Genomic DNA, 19,219 nt, shown 5'->3' with positions numbered 1-19,219 from the left:
GGCTTATGTCAGATTATATGAGTGGGCTCAAAACACAGTCACATGTATCCTCTAAGAGAGAAGACGGAGTTTTGATGTAAAGAAAAAGAGGCAATGTGACCATGGAGACAGAGACTTGGAAAGATGTAGCCATAAGCCAAGAAAAGCCTATAGCATAAGAAGCTGGAAAAGGCAAGGAAAGGATTCTGCCCTAGAGCCTTCATAGGGAACATGGCTCTGCCAGCAAATTGATTTCTGACTTCTAATCTCTAAAACTTTGAAAGAGTAAATTTTTGTTGTTTCGAGCCACCTATTATATGGTAATTTGTTACAGCAGTCACCAGTAACTAATACAATGGCTTTCTCTTGTATTAATATTTACTCATAATAAAGTTTATCAAACTCAAAATTTCTAACACAATTTTAAATTCCTACCATGGTTAGAGTTCTCTAACTTCAACCAGTCAATACACAGCTATCAATTGCTTGTAAGACAGTTAAACAAGTATTAGATGCTTGAAATACAAAATAAAACATCTACTGTTCAGAGTTGACTAAATACAGAAATTCATATCGAAATTTTTTTTTTGAGACAGATTCTCACTCTGTCACCCAGGCTGGAGTACAGTGGCATGAATCTTGGCTCACTGCAACCTCCACCTCCCAGGTTCAAGCAATTCTCCTGCCTCAGCCTTCCGAGTAGCTGGGACTACAGGCACAGACCACCACGCATGGCTAATTTTTGTACTTTTTTTTAGTAGAGACAAGGTTTCACTGTGTTAGCCAGGATGGTCTCAATCTCCTGATCTCATGATCCTCCTACCTCAGCCTCCCAAAGTGCTAGGATTACAGGCATCAGCCACTGCGCCTGGCCAAAAATTTTCAAAAATAAAGTACATAGTTCAAACAGTAAAAAAGGAAAAAAAGTGAAACACTGTCTCGATCAGTCTGTTAATCAGTGAGCACTTGTTGGGCTAGTCTCAGTGAAAGGCAGTTTTTAAAAGACTAGTACAACCTTTTCCCAAATTCTTCATCTTCTCTTTGCAAACATTACAAATACATACTCACATCCACGTGTCCTTTCTACAACTTCTTTTGACTGGTCCCAGTTCTACAGACCTCCATATGACCTTTTATTTTTCATAGGGACTGTATTTTTTAAGCAGTGAGTAGTACAATGTCTGCCCCAAAGTATGGTAATTCAAAATATTCAAAAGGCACAGCTGCTGATGCTCATGGAATGCTTCCAAAACACATTCCATTAAAAGCACATGCTATGCCTTTGAACATTTCAAAACAATGCTTTAAATACTACATGCCCTCAAAGTGAATGCTGTTTTTTAAAAACAACATTAAAAGTCTGGGGAGGACCTACATCAGGCATTTACTTTACTGAGAAACAAAACATTAGAAATGAATTTCTTCAAAATCCAGAGATAATCCTACACTAGTCACCCAAACAACCTTCATATAGCCATCCAGGATGTCTTGTGTACAAATAAAAATGTCACAACTTGACACCCTGCCAGAACCTGAAGTGCAGCTGGGAGCAGACCCTTCAAAACCCTGGTAAGGTGCCAGACTCTGTAATTGTGATTTAGAAAGAAACAAGGGAGAGCAAGGAAAAAGGAAAGGAAGAAGATATGTATTCGAGTGGTTAGCAATCAACCACCAAGCACTCTAAATTAAAATGTTATTCTATTTTTACGATTGTACTGTCTGCCTCTCCACAGCTTCATTCACACAAAAGAATTCTAGAAAGCAGGGCATAGTAATGAGTCAACCTCAGTTGCTTAGAAGTAAAAAGTCTCTGAAAGTTGTGATCTGAAAGGCAAAGATGATTCTTGTCCAAATTCATTTTAACAATTCTTAATGTAGGGTCTGTTACAATAATATGGGGATTTTCCAGAAGATTTATGAGCACTTAGCACCTCTGTGTAAGCTGTAGATTCTTCTTTGCTCACAGTCCCATCTTTCTTCTGAAATAGAAAACGCTACCCATAATGTGGCTGCTAATACACAATAAAGATTGTCTACTGATGCAACAACGTATCCTGAAAATTGTTTTTTAAATAAATCCTGATTTAATTTTATTTCCATAAGATTTATGCCTTAGTCTGAAAAGTAAATAAAGAGAAACTGATACTTAAAACTGAGTTTAACTGATATTTTTACTGCAGTTGACACAAACATTCTCTTTATCTTTTCCAATTTGTCACAAAGCAAGTATAAAATTTTTCAGCCAGAAAAAGGAGATAAATAAAAGCCATCCTCAAGACACAGGTTAATTTTAAAACCACACACTTTTAAAAACTGATTAAAAAAAACAATATTTATTGAGTGACTACTATACCATATTTACTGAATAATCTACTTAGAGTAAAAGGGCTTTGAGAGACAAAAAAATACACAGACTATCAAGTCAAGCACACTTCTTATCAGGAAAGAAGAGCACTTGCCCATATTCAGAGTACTCCATGGATATTTTCTAAGTGCCTTTAATATGATAGAAGACTTTGCTGGATACAGGAATACAGAAATAAATAAAAGAAAATCCTTGTCCTCAAGGAGTTTATGATGGTCAGTGGAATATACTTGTTAACCAACAACTGCTGACTGAAAAAGGATGAGAGAAAATGAACTATTTAACCATTCTGAACTTAAATTTTTTTACCATGTATTCAAAGTCATAAATTCAGAAAGTTTTTAAATTATAAAACATTAAGGAATTCAACAAACAGGTGACAGGAAACACCTAAATCAAGGAAAGAGAGAGAAGTGAGGCAGCCTGCTTATCCGAGATCAGCTAAGAGCCTGGAGAGACTTCCCAATCTGAGGAAAGGATAAATGAGAGAGGCCCAGGGGTCCACATTCCCATAATGGTCACCTGCAATCCTAGCCACAGTAGAGGCCCTGGACCCTCACAGGCCCTGAAGCTAACATAGGGAGCTGCATGGAGACTGCACAACAGCACCGCTCCTGAGAGGGAGCTCACGCTGGGGCACACTAACCTCCCCGCTCCCCACCTCAGTCCTAAGCAGCTATAGTAGGACACCATTTTGAGAATCCAGTCCCAACAGACTATGCCTTGTCCTTGGGCTCAACAGCACCTTCCTCTTCAAGTGCCTGGAATCCCACTGACATATCCAGCCCACAGCTGCCACCATGCTTGGTTCCTGATGCTGAGGCCAAGGTGCAAGCCACTGGCTCCAACCCCACTCACTGGCTCCAACCCCACCCACTGCCTCCAGCAGTGGGGCCACCATTCATTTTCATGTGCCCAGAGTCCCTCACCCGGAGCTGCCATCACTGTGCTCCTGGGGCTAAGGAACAAGCAAAGCATAAGCTTCCACTGCCTGGGCTAAAGCACAAGCCAAGCATGAGCTGCCACAATCGGGACTAAAATGTGAGTGAAACACAGGCTGCACTGCCAGGGCTGAAATACAAGCCAAGTATGGACCACCACCACCAGGGCTAAAATGCAAGTGAAATGCGCGTTCCTAATACTTGCCTGCATACAGCTGGTATCAATCACTGAAAGCTACTCTGCCCTCCCCAGCAGTAAGGCTGCAGCACAGACACTGTCTCCCACAACATGAATACTGTGCTTGTGGCCTAAGAATCACCCCACCTCTTCCAAACACAGCCAGCACCTATATGTACCACTGGAGACCCTAAAGAGAAGCCTACCTGGCCTTGCCCACCCCCATGCCAGAGCACACAATCCAGAGGCCTGGAGATCACACAGCTCAATCTACCACCATTGGCAACTAAGCACTCTTCCCAGGAACCTGAGATTGGGCCCACCCACCCAGCCACTAACATCACAGCAAGAAAATATCAAACCTCCAAAAGAACACAATAACTCTCTAGCAACAAATCTCAATTTAAAAAAAAGATTTCACAAAATTCTGGAAAAACAATTTAAAATATCAATTTTAAAGAAGCTCAGTCAGATACAAGAGAATACTTAAAAATAATATAAAGAAATCAGAAAAGTAATTCCTAGAATATAAATGAGAAATGTATAAAAAAGATAGATACCATAAAAAAAAGAAATTCTGGAACTGAAGAATTAACTGAGTGAAATACAAAATACATCTGAAAGCTTCAACAACAGACTAGATCAAGCAGAAGAAAGAATCTCAGAACTTGAAGATAGGTCTTTCAAGTAACCCAAACAGACAAAAATAAAGAAGAATAAAAAAGAATGAGCAAAGTCTTTGTGACACATGGGCACCATAAAGCAACTAAATATTCTCATTTTCAAAGTCTCAGAAGGCAAAGAAAAAATAAAATGCATAGAAAACCTACTTAATGAAATAACAAGAGAAAAAATTCCCAAGTCCAGCAAGAGATTTAAACATCTAGATACCGGAGGCTCAGAGATTCCCAAACAAATACAATGCAGAAAGGTCTTCCACAATGCACCTTATAGTCAATCTGTCAAAAGTCAAAGACAAAAAGAGAATTCTAAAAACAGCAAAAGAAAAGTGTCTAGTTACTTATAAAGGAATCCCCATGAGATTGGGATGATATATTCAAAGTGCTGGAAAAAAAAAACCCCAAAACTCTCAGTCAAGGATACCATACTCAGAAAAGTTACCATAATTTTGAAGGAGAAATAAAATCTTTCACAGTCAAGCAAAAGCTGAGGGAATTCATCAACACTAGATCAGCCCTATGAGAAATGCTTAAGAGAGTCCTACACCTAGAAAATACACAAAAATATAAAATCCACTAGTAGAACAAATGCACAAGCAAGGAAAAGACTCAAATGTTACTACCACAGAAAACCACTGAACAACAATAATAAATAAGAACAAATGACATACAAAACAATTAGAAATCAATTAATAAAATGACATAAACAAGTCCCCACATATCCATAACAACTTTGAACGTAAAGGGATTAAATGTCATTCCACTGAAAAGAAACAGACTAGCTGAATAGATCTTTAAAAATAGAATAAAACAAAACATGACCCATCTACTGCTTAAAAGAAATTCATCTCACCTATAAAAACACATAGACTGAAAGCAAAGGGATGGAAAAAGACATTCTAGGCAAACAGAAACTAAAAGGGAGCAGGAGTAGGAGTAGCTATGCATGTATCTGTTAAAACAGGCTTTAAGTCAAAAACAGTAAAAAGAGACAAAGGTCATTATATAATAGTAAGATAATCAATTCAGCAAGAGGATAACAATTCTAAACATATATGCACCCAATACGAGAGCACCCAGATATACAAAGCAAATACTATTACACCCAGAAAGAAATCCACGAATAGACAACTAATTTTGACAAAGGCATCAAGAACATACATTTGGAAAAGAATGTCACCTTCAATAAATGGTGTTGGGAAAATTGAATATCCATATGTAGAAAATTTAAATTGGATCCCTACCTCTCCTGTGTACAAAAATCAACTCAAGATGGATCAAAGACACAAACATAAGACCCAAGACTATAAAATTACTAGAAGAAAACAGGGGAAAACACTTTAGCACCTTGGTCTCAGCAAAGATATTATGGTTAACACTTCAAAAGCACAGAAAACAAGAACAAAAACAGACCAATGGGACTATATTAAACTAAAAAGCTTCAGCACAGCAAAGGAAACAATCAACAGAGTGAAGAAAAAAACTATTGAATGGAAGAAAATATTTGGAAACCACTCACCTGACAAGGACTAATACCTAGAATATACAAGGAAATCAGTTAAAAAAAAAAAAAAAAAAAAAAGCGTGGGGTCTCATTAAAAAGTGGGCAAAGGCCACAAATAAACATTATAAACATTTCTCAAAAAAAGACATACAAACGACCAATGGGTATATGAAAAAATGCTCAACATCACTAATTACAGGGAAACGCAAACCACAGTAACATATTATTCATCCCAATCAGAATGGCTGTTATCAGAAAATAATAACAGATGCTGGCAAGGATATAGTGAAAAAGAGAACTCTTACATGCTGTTGGTGGAAATGTAAGTACAGCTACTATGAAAAACAGCATGAAGATTTCTCAAAGAACTAAAAACAGAACTATCATACAATCTAGTAATCCCGCAATGGGGTATTTATTCAAAGGAAAAGATATTCAGCATGTCAAAGGGATACCTGGACTCATGTTTATTGCAGCACTATTCACAATAGCAAAGAAACAGAATCAATCTAAGTGTCCATTAATGGATTAACTGATTTTTTTTTTAATGTGGTATACACACATAGTGAAATACTATTCAGCTATGAGAAAGAATGAAATCATGTTACTTGCAGCAATATGCATAAAGTTGGAAGTCATTACAATAAGTGAAATAAGCCAGGCACAAAAAGACAAATATCACATGTCCTAACTCATATATGGGAGCTTAAAAAAAAGTTGATCTCATGGAGGTAAAAAATAAAATATCAAAGGCCAGGAAGTATTGTGTGTGGGGGAAGGTGGGATGAAGGGAGGTTGGTTCATGAATACAGATATCCAGTTAGATAGATGATACAAGTTCTAATGTTGCACAGCAGAGTACAGTTAATAATCTGAATAATATATATTTCAAAGTAGTTAGAAGAGAGGACTTAGAAATGTTTCCACCATATAGAAGTGATAAACACTCAAGGTGATAAATACCCCAAGTACCCTGACTTGATCATTACACATTCTATGCATGTAACAAATACACAAATATCCCATAAATATGTAAATTATGTGCCAATTAAAAAAAAAGAGGAACCTCAAAAAAATTATAAAATATTATATTTACCAGTAGTATGAATGTACAAGGGAGAGACCCCTAATTCTGCTAGAGAAGCTGCCAGGGAAAACTTCACAATGAAGAAGCTAAAATTAAGAAAGGGATGTAAGGAAGAAACATCAAGTATAAAATCATGAAGATTAAGAACATTAAGGGTGGAGGGCAGGGGAGAGAACAGCCTGGAGAGGTAAGGTAGGGCCTTGAAGGCCATATACAGAAGACTGGAGTTTATTCTGTGCTCTTGGAGAGCCAAATGAAAGATTTTAAACTTTTAGATATACAGAAGACATTAGAGGGTAGACTCACACTTACATTTCAGAAAAATAAGTGGTTTATTTGTGGAGGATAGATTTGAGGAGGAGGAACAGAAGAAAGAGAAAAACAAAAGGAGATCAAGGCCAAGCGCCCGGGTGCAGTGACTCATGCCTGTAATCCCAGCACTTTGGGAGGCTGAGATGGGTGGATCACCTGAGGTCAGGAGTTCGAGACCAGGCTGGTTAACATGGTGAAATCTCGTCTCTACTAAAAATACAAAAATTAGCAATAATGAGGGCCTTAACTAAGACAGTAGCAGCAGGCAGTCAATAGTCTTGAAAATTAATCTGAAGCCAGGCACAGTGGCTCACACCTATAATCCCAGCACTTTAGGAGGTCAAGGCAGGCAGATGACTTGAGTTCTGGAGTTCAAGAACAGCCTGGGCAACATGGTAAAAACCTGTCTCTATGAAAAATACAAAAATCAGCCAGGCATGGTAGCATGCGCCTGTGGTCCCAGCTACTCAGGAGGCTGTGGTGGATCGCTTGAGCCCAGGAAGGTCAAGGCTACAGTGTGCTGAGATCACACCACTGCACTCCAGCCTGGGTGACAGAGTAAGACTCTGTTTCAAAAAAAAGAAAAGAAAATTAATCTGGGCACAGCAAGAGCAGGAATCAATAATTAGGTATCTATACCCATCCCCCACCAAAAACCAAAAAGTATTTTAATGTCACTAGTTAAAAGGCCAATCAGGAAATCAAGATAGGAAAGGAAAGAAAGAACACTGAAATGAAATCCAGTTAAAGTAGAAGAAAGGTTGTTTCAAAGATTACAATTACTTCAAGCACTAATCCTACATAAGAATGAGGAATCCAACAAACTGATCTTTGGCAAATGAATCTTAGTAAACTGCAAACACCATCACTGTAAAACACTCAGAATATCTACCTTTCTTCCATAGAGATTTCATAAGCAGAGGGGTAAACTCTAAAGCTGGCTCTGTCAGGAACAAAGACATAAAATAAGAATTCTGTTCCTTAAATGTCCACCTGCTGCTACTCCTCCTCATTCTTTCCTTCAAACAAATCATCTCTATAGCAACACACTCTTAAAGAATTTGTGGGTGGAAAGCATATGTTTGTGCAAAAATATGAGAACTCAAGAACATGAGCTATTTTGTTTTTTCCTTTAATACAATAGATACACAATCTATTAGGATACAACTAAAAAATAAGAAACCAATATGAAACAAAAAAAATGTTTTAAATGTAAAAATCGCACAACTGATACCGCAAATGTTTACATGGAAATTCTTTTTATAGGTTACAATGACACCTTGTGGTAAGACTTTTCAAATTATACAAATTAACTTAGAAAATATTTTTACAGCAGAGATGTAAGAAAACTGGTTTAGAAAATAGGAAAGCCCAAAGCCATAGTAATGAGATAATGTGTACAAGTATAATAACACATTTGAAAAATTAAGGCTGAAAAATCAAACTTTAAAAAAGTCACAATACTAGGTAGGCAAAAGCACCTTACAAACTGTAAATACAAGTTAACTACCCCTTATGTAAAATGTCTGGAACCAGAAGGGTTTCAGATTTTGAATTTTTTCAGATTTTAGAATATTTGCATATACATAATGAGTATCTCGAGTTTGGGATGCAAGTCTAAATACAAAATTCATTTATGTTCCATATATACCTTATACACACACATAGCCTGAAGGTAATTTTATTTTTCCCTTGGGGGTGCATAATAAATTGTGTGTTGTATGCCTGCATTATGACTGCAACCTATCACATGAGGTCAGGTTTGAAATTTTCCACATGGTGTCATGTTGGTACTTAAAAGTTTCAGATTTTAGAGCATTTTGGATTGTGGGATTAGGGATCCTCAACCTGTATAAAGCATTATACTAGTCCCTTCACTTGAACCAAAATTATTAAATATTCTTCCTCATCCTCTGGTCCCTTATACCATCTCTTAAGAAAAGTCAAGCTGCACCTCTCAGAGCTTCATCTATTACTGTATCTGAATGACACTGAAATTTGCACCCTAGCTCCTAATCTCTCTCTTAGCTTATAAATCCCACTCTACTCACATGTTCCATCTACAACAGAAGCTCAAAGATGGGAGCTAAGACATGCTATCCAAAACACGGGACCCTGGCATTTGAGAAAAAAGCAGAAGCAAGAAGGTTTATCTCACCTTCCTCTAAAGTAGGTTATAAGACCCTCAATCCAGAGGGATCCTCCCTATACCTGACGGAAAGAAGACACAGAGACACCAAGAGGAAACTGAACAAAAAGGCCTTACTAAGTTGCCCCCAGTTTTACTGCTACAGCATATTCATTGGTCCTCTATTGATACTTCTGCATGACTGTCCACAAAAAACAAAAACAACAACAAAAAAAAAACAAAGAGACAGAGCCTTTGAAAAAAGCAGCTTACTGATGCAAATGTCCAAAGACAAAAGACACAAACTCTCGGGAGATCTATGAGCCCGTCCATCGTCTTAGAAACCCTAGTACTTATCCTGCCAACGTAAAACAAGATTATATCCCCCTTCTACTGCTGCTCTCTTGAAAGTGCCACTGCTTGACTAGAGGCCAACCAACTCAAGCCATTATAGCAACTCAGAACAATCCTTTCCAAAGAAGAAAACAACAGCTAATTCTACTGGCTGCAACACCCTGGCTAATCAGAGGTCCTGCGTCAATCTCATGACAACTTCAACTGCTAGCATAACCAGCATTCACTCCCCTGCCACCTCCACTGAAGCAGATGCTGGTATCCTGGTATCCACAGCTGGGAGACCTGAAGACAGATTATATCACAGGACAATTTGCAGACATTCCCCAGCACGAGTCTGGAGCCCAGGAATCCTGCTAGGTGGCTAGACCCAGAAGGGTAATAATAATCACTGCAGTCTGGCTCTCAGGAAGCCCCATCCCTAGGGGAAGGGGGTGATTCCACATCAAGGAATCACCTCGTGGGACAAAAAAAAATCTTAGCAGTCCTTGAGTTCCAGATCTTTCCACTGAAACACAGAAATGAAAAAGAACCAGAAAAGTAATTCTAGTAATATGACAAAACCAAGTTCGATAACACCCCCAAAAGATCACACTAGCTCTCCACCAAGGGATCCAAACCAAGAACAAATCTCTGAATTGCCAGATAAAGAATTCAGAAGGTTAATTATTAAGCTACTCAAGGGAGCACCAGAAAAAGGTGAAAAACAACTTGAACAAATTTAAAAAAAAAAAACAGGATCTAGAAGAAAAAGTCTCTAGAGAAACATACATGATAAAGAAAAGATAATCACAACTTCTGGAAATTAAAGAGATACTTAGAGAAATGCAAAACAGGCCAGGCACAGTGGCTCACACCAGTAATCCCAGCACTTTGGGATACCAAGGTGGGCAGATCACGAGGTCAGGCATTATTAACAGCCTGCCCAACAAAGTGAGAGCCTGCCGTCTCTACTAAAAATACAAAAAATTAGCCAGGCATGGTGGTGGGCACTTGTAATCCCAGCTACTGGGGAGGCTGAGGCAGGAGAATCGCTTGAACCTGGGAGGCAGAGGTTGCAGTGAGCCAAGACTGCACCACTGTACTCCAGCCCAGGCAACACTGCAAGACTCCATCTCAAAAAAAAAAAAAAAAAAGAGAGAGAGAAATGCAAAGTAAACCAGAAAGTTTCAACAATAAAATCAAACAAGCAGAAGAAAGAACTTCCAGAGCCCAAAAACAAGGCTTTCGAATTAACCCAATCTGACAAAGACAAAGAAAAAATAATTTTGGCTGGGCACAGTGGCTCAGTAATCCCAGTGCTTTGGGAGGCCGATGCAAGCAGATCATGAGGTCAGGAGATTGAGACTATCCTGGCTAACAGGGTGAAACACCACCTCTACTAAAAATACTAAAAATTAGCCAGGCATGGTGGCACATGCATATAGTCCCAGCTACTTGGGAGGCTGAGGCAGGAGAATCACTTGAACCCAGGAGTCAAAGGTTGCAGTGAGTCAAGATCGTGCCACTGCACCCCAGCCTGGGTGACAGAGTGAGACTCTATCACACACAAAAAAAGAATTTTAAAAAATGAATAAAGCCTGAAAGAAACTTGAGGTGTTTGTCAAAAGACCCAATATAAGAATAACTGCTGTCCCTAAGGAAGAAGAGAAATCTAAAAGTCTGGAAAACTTACTTGTGGGAATAATTGACGAAAACTTCCCTGGTCTTGATAGAGATCTAGACATCCAAATACAAGCAGCTCAGCCAGCCACAGTGGCTCACACCTGTAATTCATCATTTTGGGAGGCCAAGGCAGGAGGATCACTCAAGGTCATAAGTTTGAGACCAGCCTGGCCAACATGGTGAAACCCGAGCTAAACTAAAAAAAAAAAAAAAAAAAAAAAAATTAGCCAGACATGGTGGCATGTACCTGTAGTCCCAACTACTTAGGAGGCTGAGGCAGGAGAATCACTTGAACCCAGAAGGCAGAGCTACAATGAGCCAAGATTGTGCCACTACACTCCAGCCTGGGCAACAGAGCAAGATTCGGTCTTTAAAACAACAACAACAACAACAACAACAAACCCCATAAATACAAGAAGCTTAAAGAACACCCAAGAAATTCATTACAAAAAGATCATCAACTAGGCACACAGTCATCAGGTTATCTGAAGTCAAGACAAAGGAAAGAATCTAAACAGCTGTAAAGCAAAAGCATCAGGTAACCTACAAAGGAATACCTAATAGATTAACAGCAGATTTCTTGACAGAAACTCTACAAGTCAGAAGGAATCGGGTCCTATCTTTAGCCTCTTTAAACAAAAAATTATCAGCCAGTAATTCTTTATCCAGCAAAACTAAGGGCAAAGTCTTTTTCAGACAAACAAGATGCTCAGAGAATTCACTACCACCAAGCTGGCACTACAAGAACTGCTAAAAGGAGTTCTGACTCTTGAAACAACCCCAAACACCAAAATGGAAGCTTCCTTAAAGCATAAATCTCACAGGACCTATAGAACAATAATACAATGTAAACAAAAAACAAAGTAATCAGGCAACAACTAGTATGATGAATAAAACAGTATCTCACATCTCAATACTGAGGTTGGATATAAATTGCCTAAATGTTACACTGAAAAGATACAGAGGCTGGCACGGTGGCTCAAGTCTATAATCTCAGCATTTTGTGAGGCCAAAGCAGGCAGATCACCTTAGGTCAGAAGCTGGAGACCAGCCTGGCCAACACGGCGAAACGCCATCTCTACTAAAAATACAAAAAAATTAGCCAAGTGTGGTGGCAGGCGCCTATAATCCCAGCTACTCAGGAGGCTAAGGCACGAGAATCGCTTAAACCCAGGTGGCAGAGGCTGCAGCAAGCCGAGATCACACCATTGCACTCCATCCTGAGCAACAGAGCAAGACTCTGTCTCAATTTAAAAAAAAAAAAAAAGATATAGAACAGCGGAATGGATAAAAATCCACCCAAGTATCTGCTGCCTTCAAGAGACTCTACCTAACACATAGGGACTCAAACTTGAGGTAAAGGGGTGGAAAAGGATATTCCATGCAAGTGGAAACCAAAGGCAAGCAGCAGTATTCTTATGTCAAACAAAACAGACTTTAAGGAAACAATAGTATAAAAAGATAAAGAGGTACAATATATAGCAATAAAAGGATTAGTCTAACAGGAAAGTAACACAATCCTAAAAACATATGCATCTAACACTGGAACTCCCAAATTTATAAAACAATTACTACTAGACCTAAATAATCAGATAGATGGCAACACAATAATAGTGAGGGACTTCAATACTCCACTAATGGTACTAGACAAGTCATGAAGACAGAAAGTCAACAAACAAACAATGGACTATACCCTAAAAGAAATGGACTTAACAGATATTTACAGAACATTCTACCCAACAACTGCAGAATAATATTATTTTCATCAATACATGGAACATTCTCTGAGACAGACTACAAAACAAGTCTCAATAAATTTAAGAAAATCAAAATTATATCAAATACTCTCTCAAACCACAGCAGAATAAAATTAGAAATTAGCTCCAAAAGGAACCTTCAAAACCATGCAAATACATGGAAATTTAAACCTGCTCCTGAATGATTTCTGGGCCAACGATGAAATCAAGACAGAAATTTTAAAATTCTTTGAATTGAATGATAACAGTGACAGGACCTATCAAACCTCTGGGATACAGCAAAAGGAGTGGTGCTAAGTGGTGCTAAGTTCGTAGCATTCAATGCCTACACCAAAAAGTCTGAAAATGCACAAATAGACTACCTAAGCTCACAACTCATGGAATTAAAGAAACAGAACAAACCAAACCAAAACCCAGCAGAAGAAAAGAAATAAAACTCAGGGCAGAACTAAATGAAACTGAAACAACAACAACAAAAACAATACAAAAGATAAATGAAACAAAAAGTTGGTTCTCTGAAAAGACAAAAAAGAGAGGGACTTCTGCCAAAATAGCAGAATAGCAACAGCTCTGATCCACAGTTCCCAGCAAGAGCGATCCAGTAGGTGAGTGATCTTCACATTTCCAACTGACGTACCAGGATCATCTCACTGGGACTGGTTAGACAGTGGGAGTAGCCCAAGGAGGACAAACCAAAGCAGGGTGGGGCGTTGCCTCACCTGGAAAGGGCTAGGGGACCGAAGAACTCTCTCTCCTAGCCAAGGTAAGCCATTAGGGACTTTTCTGGACACTCCGCACTCTGGCTCAGATAATGCACTTTTCCCACAGTCTTCACAACCCGCAGACCAGGAGATTCCCTCTGGTACCTACAACACCAGCACCCTGGTTTCCAGCACAAAACTGGGCGGCGAGCCACAGCAGCTTTTTTCTTTCTCATACCCCAGTGGCGCCTGAAATGCCAGCAAGACAGAACTGCTCATTCCCCTGAAAAAAAAGGGGGCTGATGCCAGGGAGTCAAATGATCTGGCTTAGCAGATCCCACCCCCACAAAAACCAGCAAGCTAAGATCCACTGGCTTGAAATTCTCACAGCCAGCACAGCAGTTGGAGCTCGACCTGGGACCACTGAGCTTGGTCAGGGGAGGGGCATTTACCACCTACTGAGGCTCCAGTAGGTGGTTGTAAATGTGCCTGTGTAAACAAAGTCCCCAGGAAGTTTACACAGCAACCGGGCAGAGCCCACTGCAGCTCAGCAAAGCCTCTACAGGCAAGACAGTGACTAGACTCCCATCTTACTGGGCAGGGCATCTGAAAAAAGGCAGCAGTCTGTCAGGGACTTATAAAGAAAGCCTCTACCTTCCTGGGACAGAACACCTGGGAAAAGGGGCAGTATGAGTCCCGCTTCAGCAGAGTTAAACATCCCTGTCCAGCAGCTTTGAAGGGACTAACAGAGCTCCCAGAACAGCACGTGAGTTCTGATAAGGAACAGACTGCCTGCTCAAGTGGCTCCCTGACCCCCATTTATCCTAATAGACACCTCATATAGGAGAGCTCTGGCTGACATCTGGCAGGTACCTTCTGGGACGAAGCTACCAGAGGAAGGAACAGGCAGCAATCTTTGCTGTTCTGTAGCCCCCATGGGTGATTCCCAGGCAAGCAGGGTCTGGAGTGTACCTCCAGCAGACCTGCAGCAGAGGGACCTGACTGTTAGGAAGACTAAAAAACAGAAAGAAATAGCTTCAAATCAACAGAAAGGACGTCCACTCAGAGACCCCATCCAAAAGTCACCAACTTCAAAGACCAAAGGTAGATAAATCCACAAAGATGGGAAGAAACCAGTGCAAAAAGGCTGAAATAGCCAAAAACCAGAACGCCCCTTCTCCTCCAAGGGATCACAACTCCTCACCAGCAAGGGAACAAAACTGGATAGAAAATGAGTTTGACGAATTGACAGAAGTAGGCTTCAGAAGGTGGGTAATAACAAACTTCTCTGAGCTAAAGGAGCATGTTCTAACCCAAGGCAAGGAAACTAAGAACCTTGAAAAAAGGTTAGATGAAATGCTAACTAGAATAACCAGTGTAGAGAAGAACATAAATGACCTGATGGAGCTGAAAAACACAGCACAAGAACTTCCTGAAGCATACACAAGTTTCAATAGCTGATTACATCAAGCGAAAGAAAGGATATCAGAGACTGAAGATGAACTCAATGAAATAAAGCAAGAAGGCAAGATTAGAGAAAAAAAGAGTAAAAAAGAATGAACAAAGCCTCCAAGAAATATGGGGTTATGTGAAAAGACCAAATCTACATTTGATCGGTGTACATGAATATGACGGGGAGAATGAAACCAAGTTGGAAAACACTCTGCAGGATATCATCCAAGAGAACTTCCCCAACCTAGCAAGGCAAGCCAACATTCAAATTCAGGAAATACAGAGAACGTTGCAAAAAGAGCAACATCAAGGCACATAATCGTCAGATTCACCAGGGTTGAAATGAAGGAAAAAATGCCAAAGGCAGCCAGACAGAAAGATCGGGTTACTGACAAAGGGAAGCCCATCAGATTCATAGCAGATCTCTCCGCAGAAACTCTACAAGTCAGAAGAGAGTGGGGGCCAATATTCCACATCCTTAAAGAACTTTCAACCCAGAATTTCATATCCAGCAAAACTAAGCTTCATAAGTGAAGGAGAAATAAAATCCTTTACAAACAAGCAACTGCTGAGAGATTTTGTCACCACTAGGCCTGCCTTACAAGAGCCCCTGAAGGAAGCACTAAACACGGAAAGGAACAACCAATACCAGCCACTACAAAAGCATTCCAAATTGTAAAGATCATCGACACTATGAAGAAACTGCATCTACTAACAGGCAAGACAACCAGCTAGCATCAAAATGGCAGGATCAAATTCACATATAACAATATTAACCTTAAATATAAATGGGCTAAATGCTCCAATCAAAAGACAAAGACTGGCAAATTGGATAAAGAGTCAAGACCCATCAGTGTGCTATATTCAGGAGACCCATCTCACATGCAGAGACACACATAGACTCAAAATAAAGGGATGGAGGAAGATTTACCAAGCAAATGGAGAGCAAAAAAAAGCAGAAGTTGTGATCCTAGTCTCTGATAAAACAGACTTTAAACCAACAAAGATCAAAAGAGACAAAGAAGGGCATTACATAATGGTAAAGGGATCAATGCAACAGGAAGAGCGAACTATCCTAAATATATATGAACCCAATACAGGAACACTCACATATATAAAGCAAGTTCTTAGAGACCTACAAAGAGACTTAGACTTCCACACAATAATAGTGGGAGACTTTAACACTCCACTGTCAATATTAGACAGATCAACAAGACAGAAAATTAACAAAGTGGATTTACTTGAATACAGACCTGGACCAAGCGGACCTAATAGACATCTACAGAACTCTCCACCCCAAATCCATAGAATATACATTCTTCTCAGCACCACATCACACTTACTCTAAAACTGACCACATAATTGGAAGAAAAGCACTCCTCAGCAAATGCAAAAGAACTGAAATCATAACAAACAGTCTCTCAGACCACAGTGCAATCAAATTAGAACTCAGGATTAAGAAACTCACTCAAAACTGCAAAACTACATGGAAACTGAATGACCTGCTCCTGAATGACTACTGGATAAATAATGAAATGTAGGCACAAATAAAGATGTTCTCCCAAACCAATGAGAACAAAGATACAACATACCAGAATCTTCTGGGACACTTTGAAAGCAGTGTCTAGAGGGAAATTTATAGCACTAAATGCCAACATAAGAAGCAAGAAAAGACCTAAAATAAGATCTACACCCTAACATCACGATTAAAAGAACTAGAGGAGGGGACGGGAGGGGGGTGAAGAAGGGGCCGGCCTTCAAGCGACAGCGACGCAAGATGGCAGCCACCACGGGCTCAGACAATTTATGAAAACCGAATATACAGCCTTAAAATAGAATGTGGACCTAAATACCCAGAAGCACCCCCCTTTGTAAGATTTGTAACAAAAATTAATATGAATGGAGTTAATAGTTCTAATGGAGTGGTGGACCCAAGAGCCATATCAGTGCTAGCAAAATGGCAAAATTCATATAGCATCAAAGTTGTCCTGCAAGAGCTTCGGCGCCTAATGATGTCTAAAGAAAATATGAAACTCCCTCAGCCGCCTGAAGGACAGTGTTACAGCAATTAATCAAAAAGAAAAACCACAGGCCCTTCCCTTCCCCCCCATTCGATTTAAGCAGTCTTCATTTTCCACAGTAGTAAATTTTCTAGATACGTCTTGTAGACCTCAAAGTACTGGAAAGGAAGCTCCCATTCAAAGGAAATTTATCTTAAGATACTGTAAATGATACTAACTTTTTGTCCATTTGAAATATGTAAGTTGTGCTATAATAAAAAAAAAAGAAAAAAGAAAACTAGAGGAGCAAGACCAAACAAACTCAAAAGTTAGCAGAAGACAAGAAATAACTACGATCAGAGCAGAACTGAAGGAGACAGAGACACAAAAGACCCTTCAAAAAAAAAAATCAATAAATCCAGGAGCTGGTTTTTTGAAAATGATCAACAAAACAGACCACTAGCCAGACCAACAGAAGAGAGAAGAGAATCAAATAGATGCAGTAAAAAATGATAAAGAGGATATCACCAGTGATTCCAGAGAAATACAAACTACCATCAGAGATTACTACGAACACCTCTATGCACATAAACCAGTAAATCAAGAAGAAATTGATAAATTCTTGGACACTTACACCCTCCCAAGACGAAACCAGGAAGAAGATGAATCCCTGAATAGACCAATAACAAAGTTTGAAGTTGAGGGAGCAATTAATAGCCTACCAACCAAAAAAAAAAGTCCAGGACCAGACGGGTTCACAGCCGAATTCTGCGAGAGGTACAAAGAGGAGCTGGTACCATTCCTTCTGAAATTACTCCAAACAATACAAAAAGAGAAAATCCTCCCTAACTCATTTTATGAGACCAATATCATTGTGATAGCAAAATCTGGTAGAGACACAGCTAAAAAAGAAAATTTCAGGCCAATATCCATGATGAACATCGATGCAAAAATCTTCAATAAAATACTGGCAAACCAATTGCAACAGTACATCAAAAAGTTTATCCATCATAATCAAGTAGACTTCACCCCTGGGATGCAAAACTGGTTCAACATACACAACTGTAATCCATCACATAAACAAAACCAATGACAAAAACCACATGATTATCTCAATAGATGCAGAGAAGGCCTTTGACAAAATTCAACAGCGCTTTATGCTAAAAACTCTAAACAAACTAGCTATTGATGGAACGTATCTCAAAATAATAAAAGCTATTTACGAGAAACCCACAACCAATGTCATACTGAATGGGCAAAAACTGGAAGCATTCCCTTTGAAAACTAGCACAAGACAAGGATGTCTTCCTTCTCTTACCACTCCTATTGAACATAGTATTGGAAGTTCTGGACAGGGCAATCAGGCAAGAAAAAGAAATAAAGGGTATTCAATTAGGAAAAGAGGAAGTCAAATTGTCACTATTTGCAGACGACATGATTGTATATTTAGAAGACCCCACTGTCTTAGCCCAAAATCTCCTTAAACTGATAAGCAACTTCAGCAAAGTTTCATGATACAAAATCAATGTGCAAAAATCATAAGCATTCCTATACACCAATAACAGACAAACAGAGAGCCAAATCATGAGTGAACTCCCATTCACAATTGCTACAAAGAGAATAAAATACCTAGGAATGTGAAGAACCTCTTCAAGGAGAACTACAAACCACTGCTCAAGGAATTAAGAGAGGACACAAACAGATGGAAAAACATTCCATGCTCACGGTTAGGAAGAATCAATATCATGAAAATGGCCGTACTGCCCAAAGTAATTTATAGATTCAATGCTATCCCCATCAAGCTACCATTGACTTTCTTCACAGAATTGGAAAAAACCACCTTAAACTTCACATGGAACCAAAAGAGAGCCCGCATAGCCAAGACGATCCTAAGCAAAAAGAACAAAATTGGAGGCATCACGCTACCTGACTACAAACTATACTACAAGGCTACAGTAATCAAAACAGCATGGTACTGGTATCAAAACAGAGATATAGGCCAATGGAACAGAACAGAGGCCTCAGAAGTAACGCCACACATCTACAACCATCTGATCTTTGACAAACGTGATAAAAACAAGCAATGGGGAAAGGATTCCCTCTTTAATAAATGGTG

The 19,219-nt window shown here is 39.3% G+C and overlaps 2 protein-coding genes across 7 annotated transcripts in view; one reads left to right on the top strand and one right to left on the bottom strand.

Moving 5' to 3' along the window:
* CEP83 (centrosomal protein 83) overlaps positions 1-19,219 on the bottom strand; it is a 209,690-nt gene that overhangs the window by 169,942 nt on the left and 20,529 nt on the right. Inside the window, exon 3 of one of the 6 annotated variants that reach the window (XM_064376882.1) lies at positions 11,204-11,389. The exons of the other annotated variants lie outside the window; for them this stretch is intronic. The gene's annotated coding sequence lies outside the window, so the exon portion shown is untranslated. The remainder of the gene's footprint in view (positions 1-11,203; positions 11,390-19,219) is intronic. 6 annotated transcript variants of the gene reach the window in all.
* On the top strand, positions 1,463-17,377 carry LOC105728882 (ubiquitin-conjugating enzyme E2 variant 1-like). The gene is made up of 2 exons (XM_064376668.1): positions 1,463-1,548; positions 16,851-17,377. Exons 1-2 carry the CDS (start codon positions 1,463-1,465, stop codon positions 17,173-17,175), a joined length of 411 nt encoding a protein of 136 aa, XP_064232738.1. The 3' UTR covers positions 17,176-17,377.

This window comes from Aotus nancymaae, unplaced genomic scaffold (assembly GCF_030222135.1).
Source record: "Aotus nancymaae isolate 86718 unplaced genomic scaffold, 86718_ANA_hifiasm-v0.15.2.pri h1tg000016l, whole genome shotgun sequence".
NCBI lineage: Eukaryota > Metazoa > Chordata > Mammalia > Primates > Aotidae > Aotus > Aotus nancymaae.
Note: the sequence above shows the minus strand (reverse complement) of the source record. Positions and strands in the feature narration are given on the sequence as shown.

Coding starts and splice junctions, on each gene's coding strand:
- LOC105728882 (XM_064376668.1), top strand. CDS start 1,463: ATGTCTTGTGTACAAATAAAAATGTCACAACTTGACACCCTGCCAGAA. Junction 1,549..16,850: donor GCAGACCCTTCAAAACCCTG/GTAAGGTGCCAG, acceptor GGGGTGAAGAAG/GGGCCGGCCTTCAAGCGACA.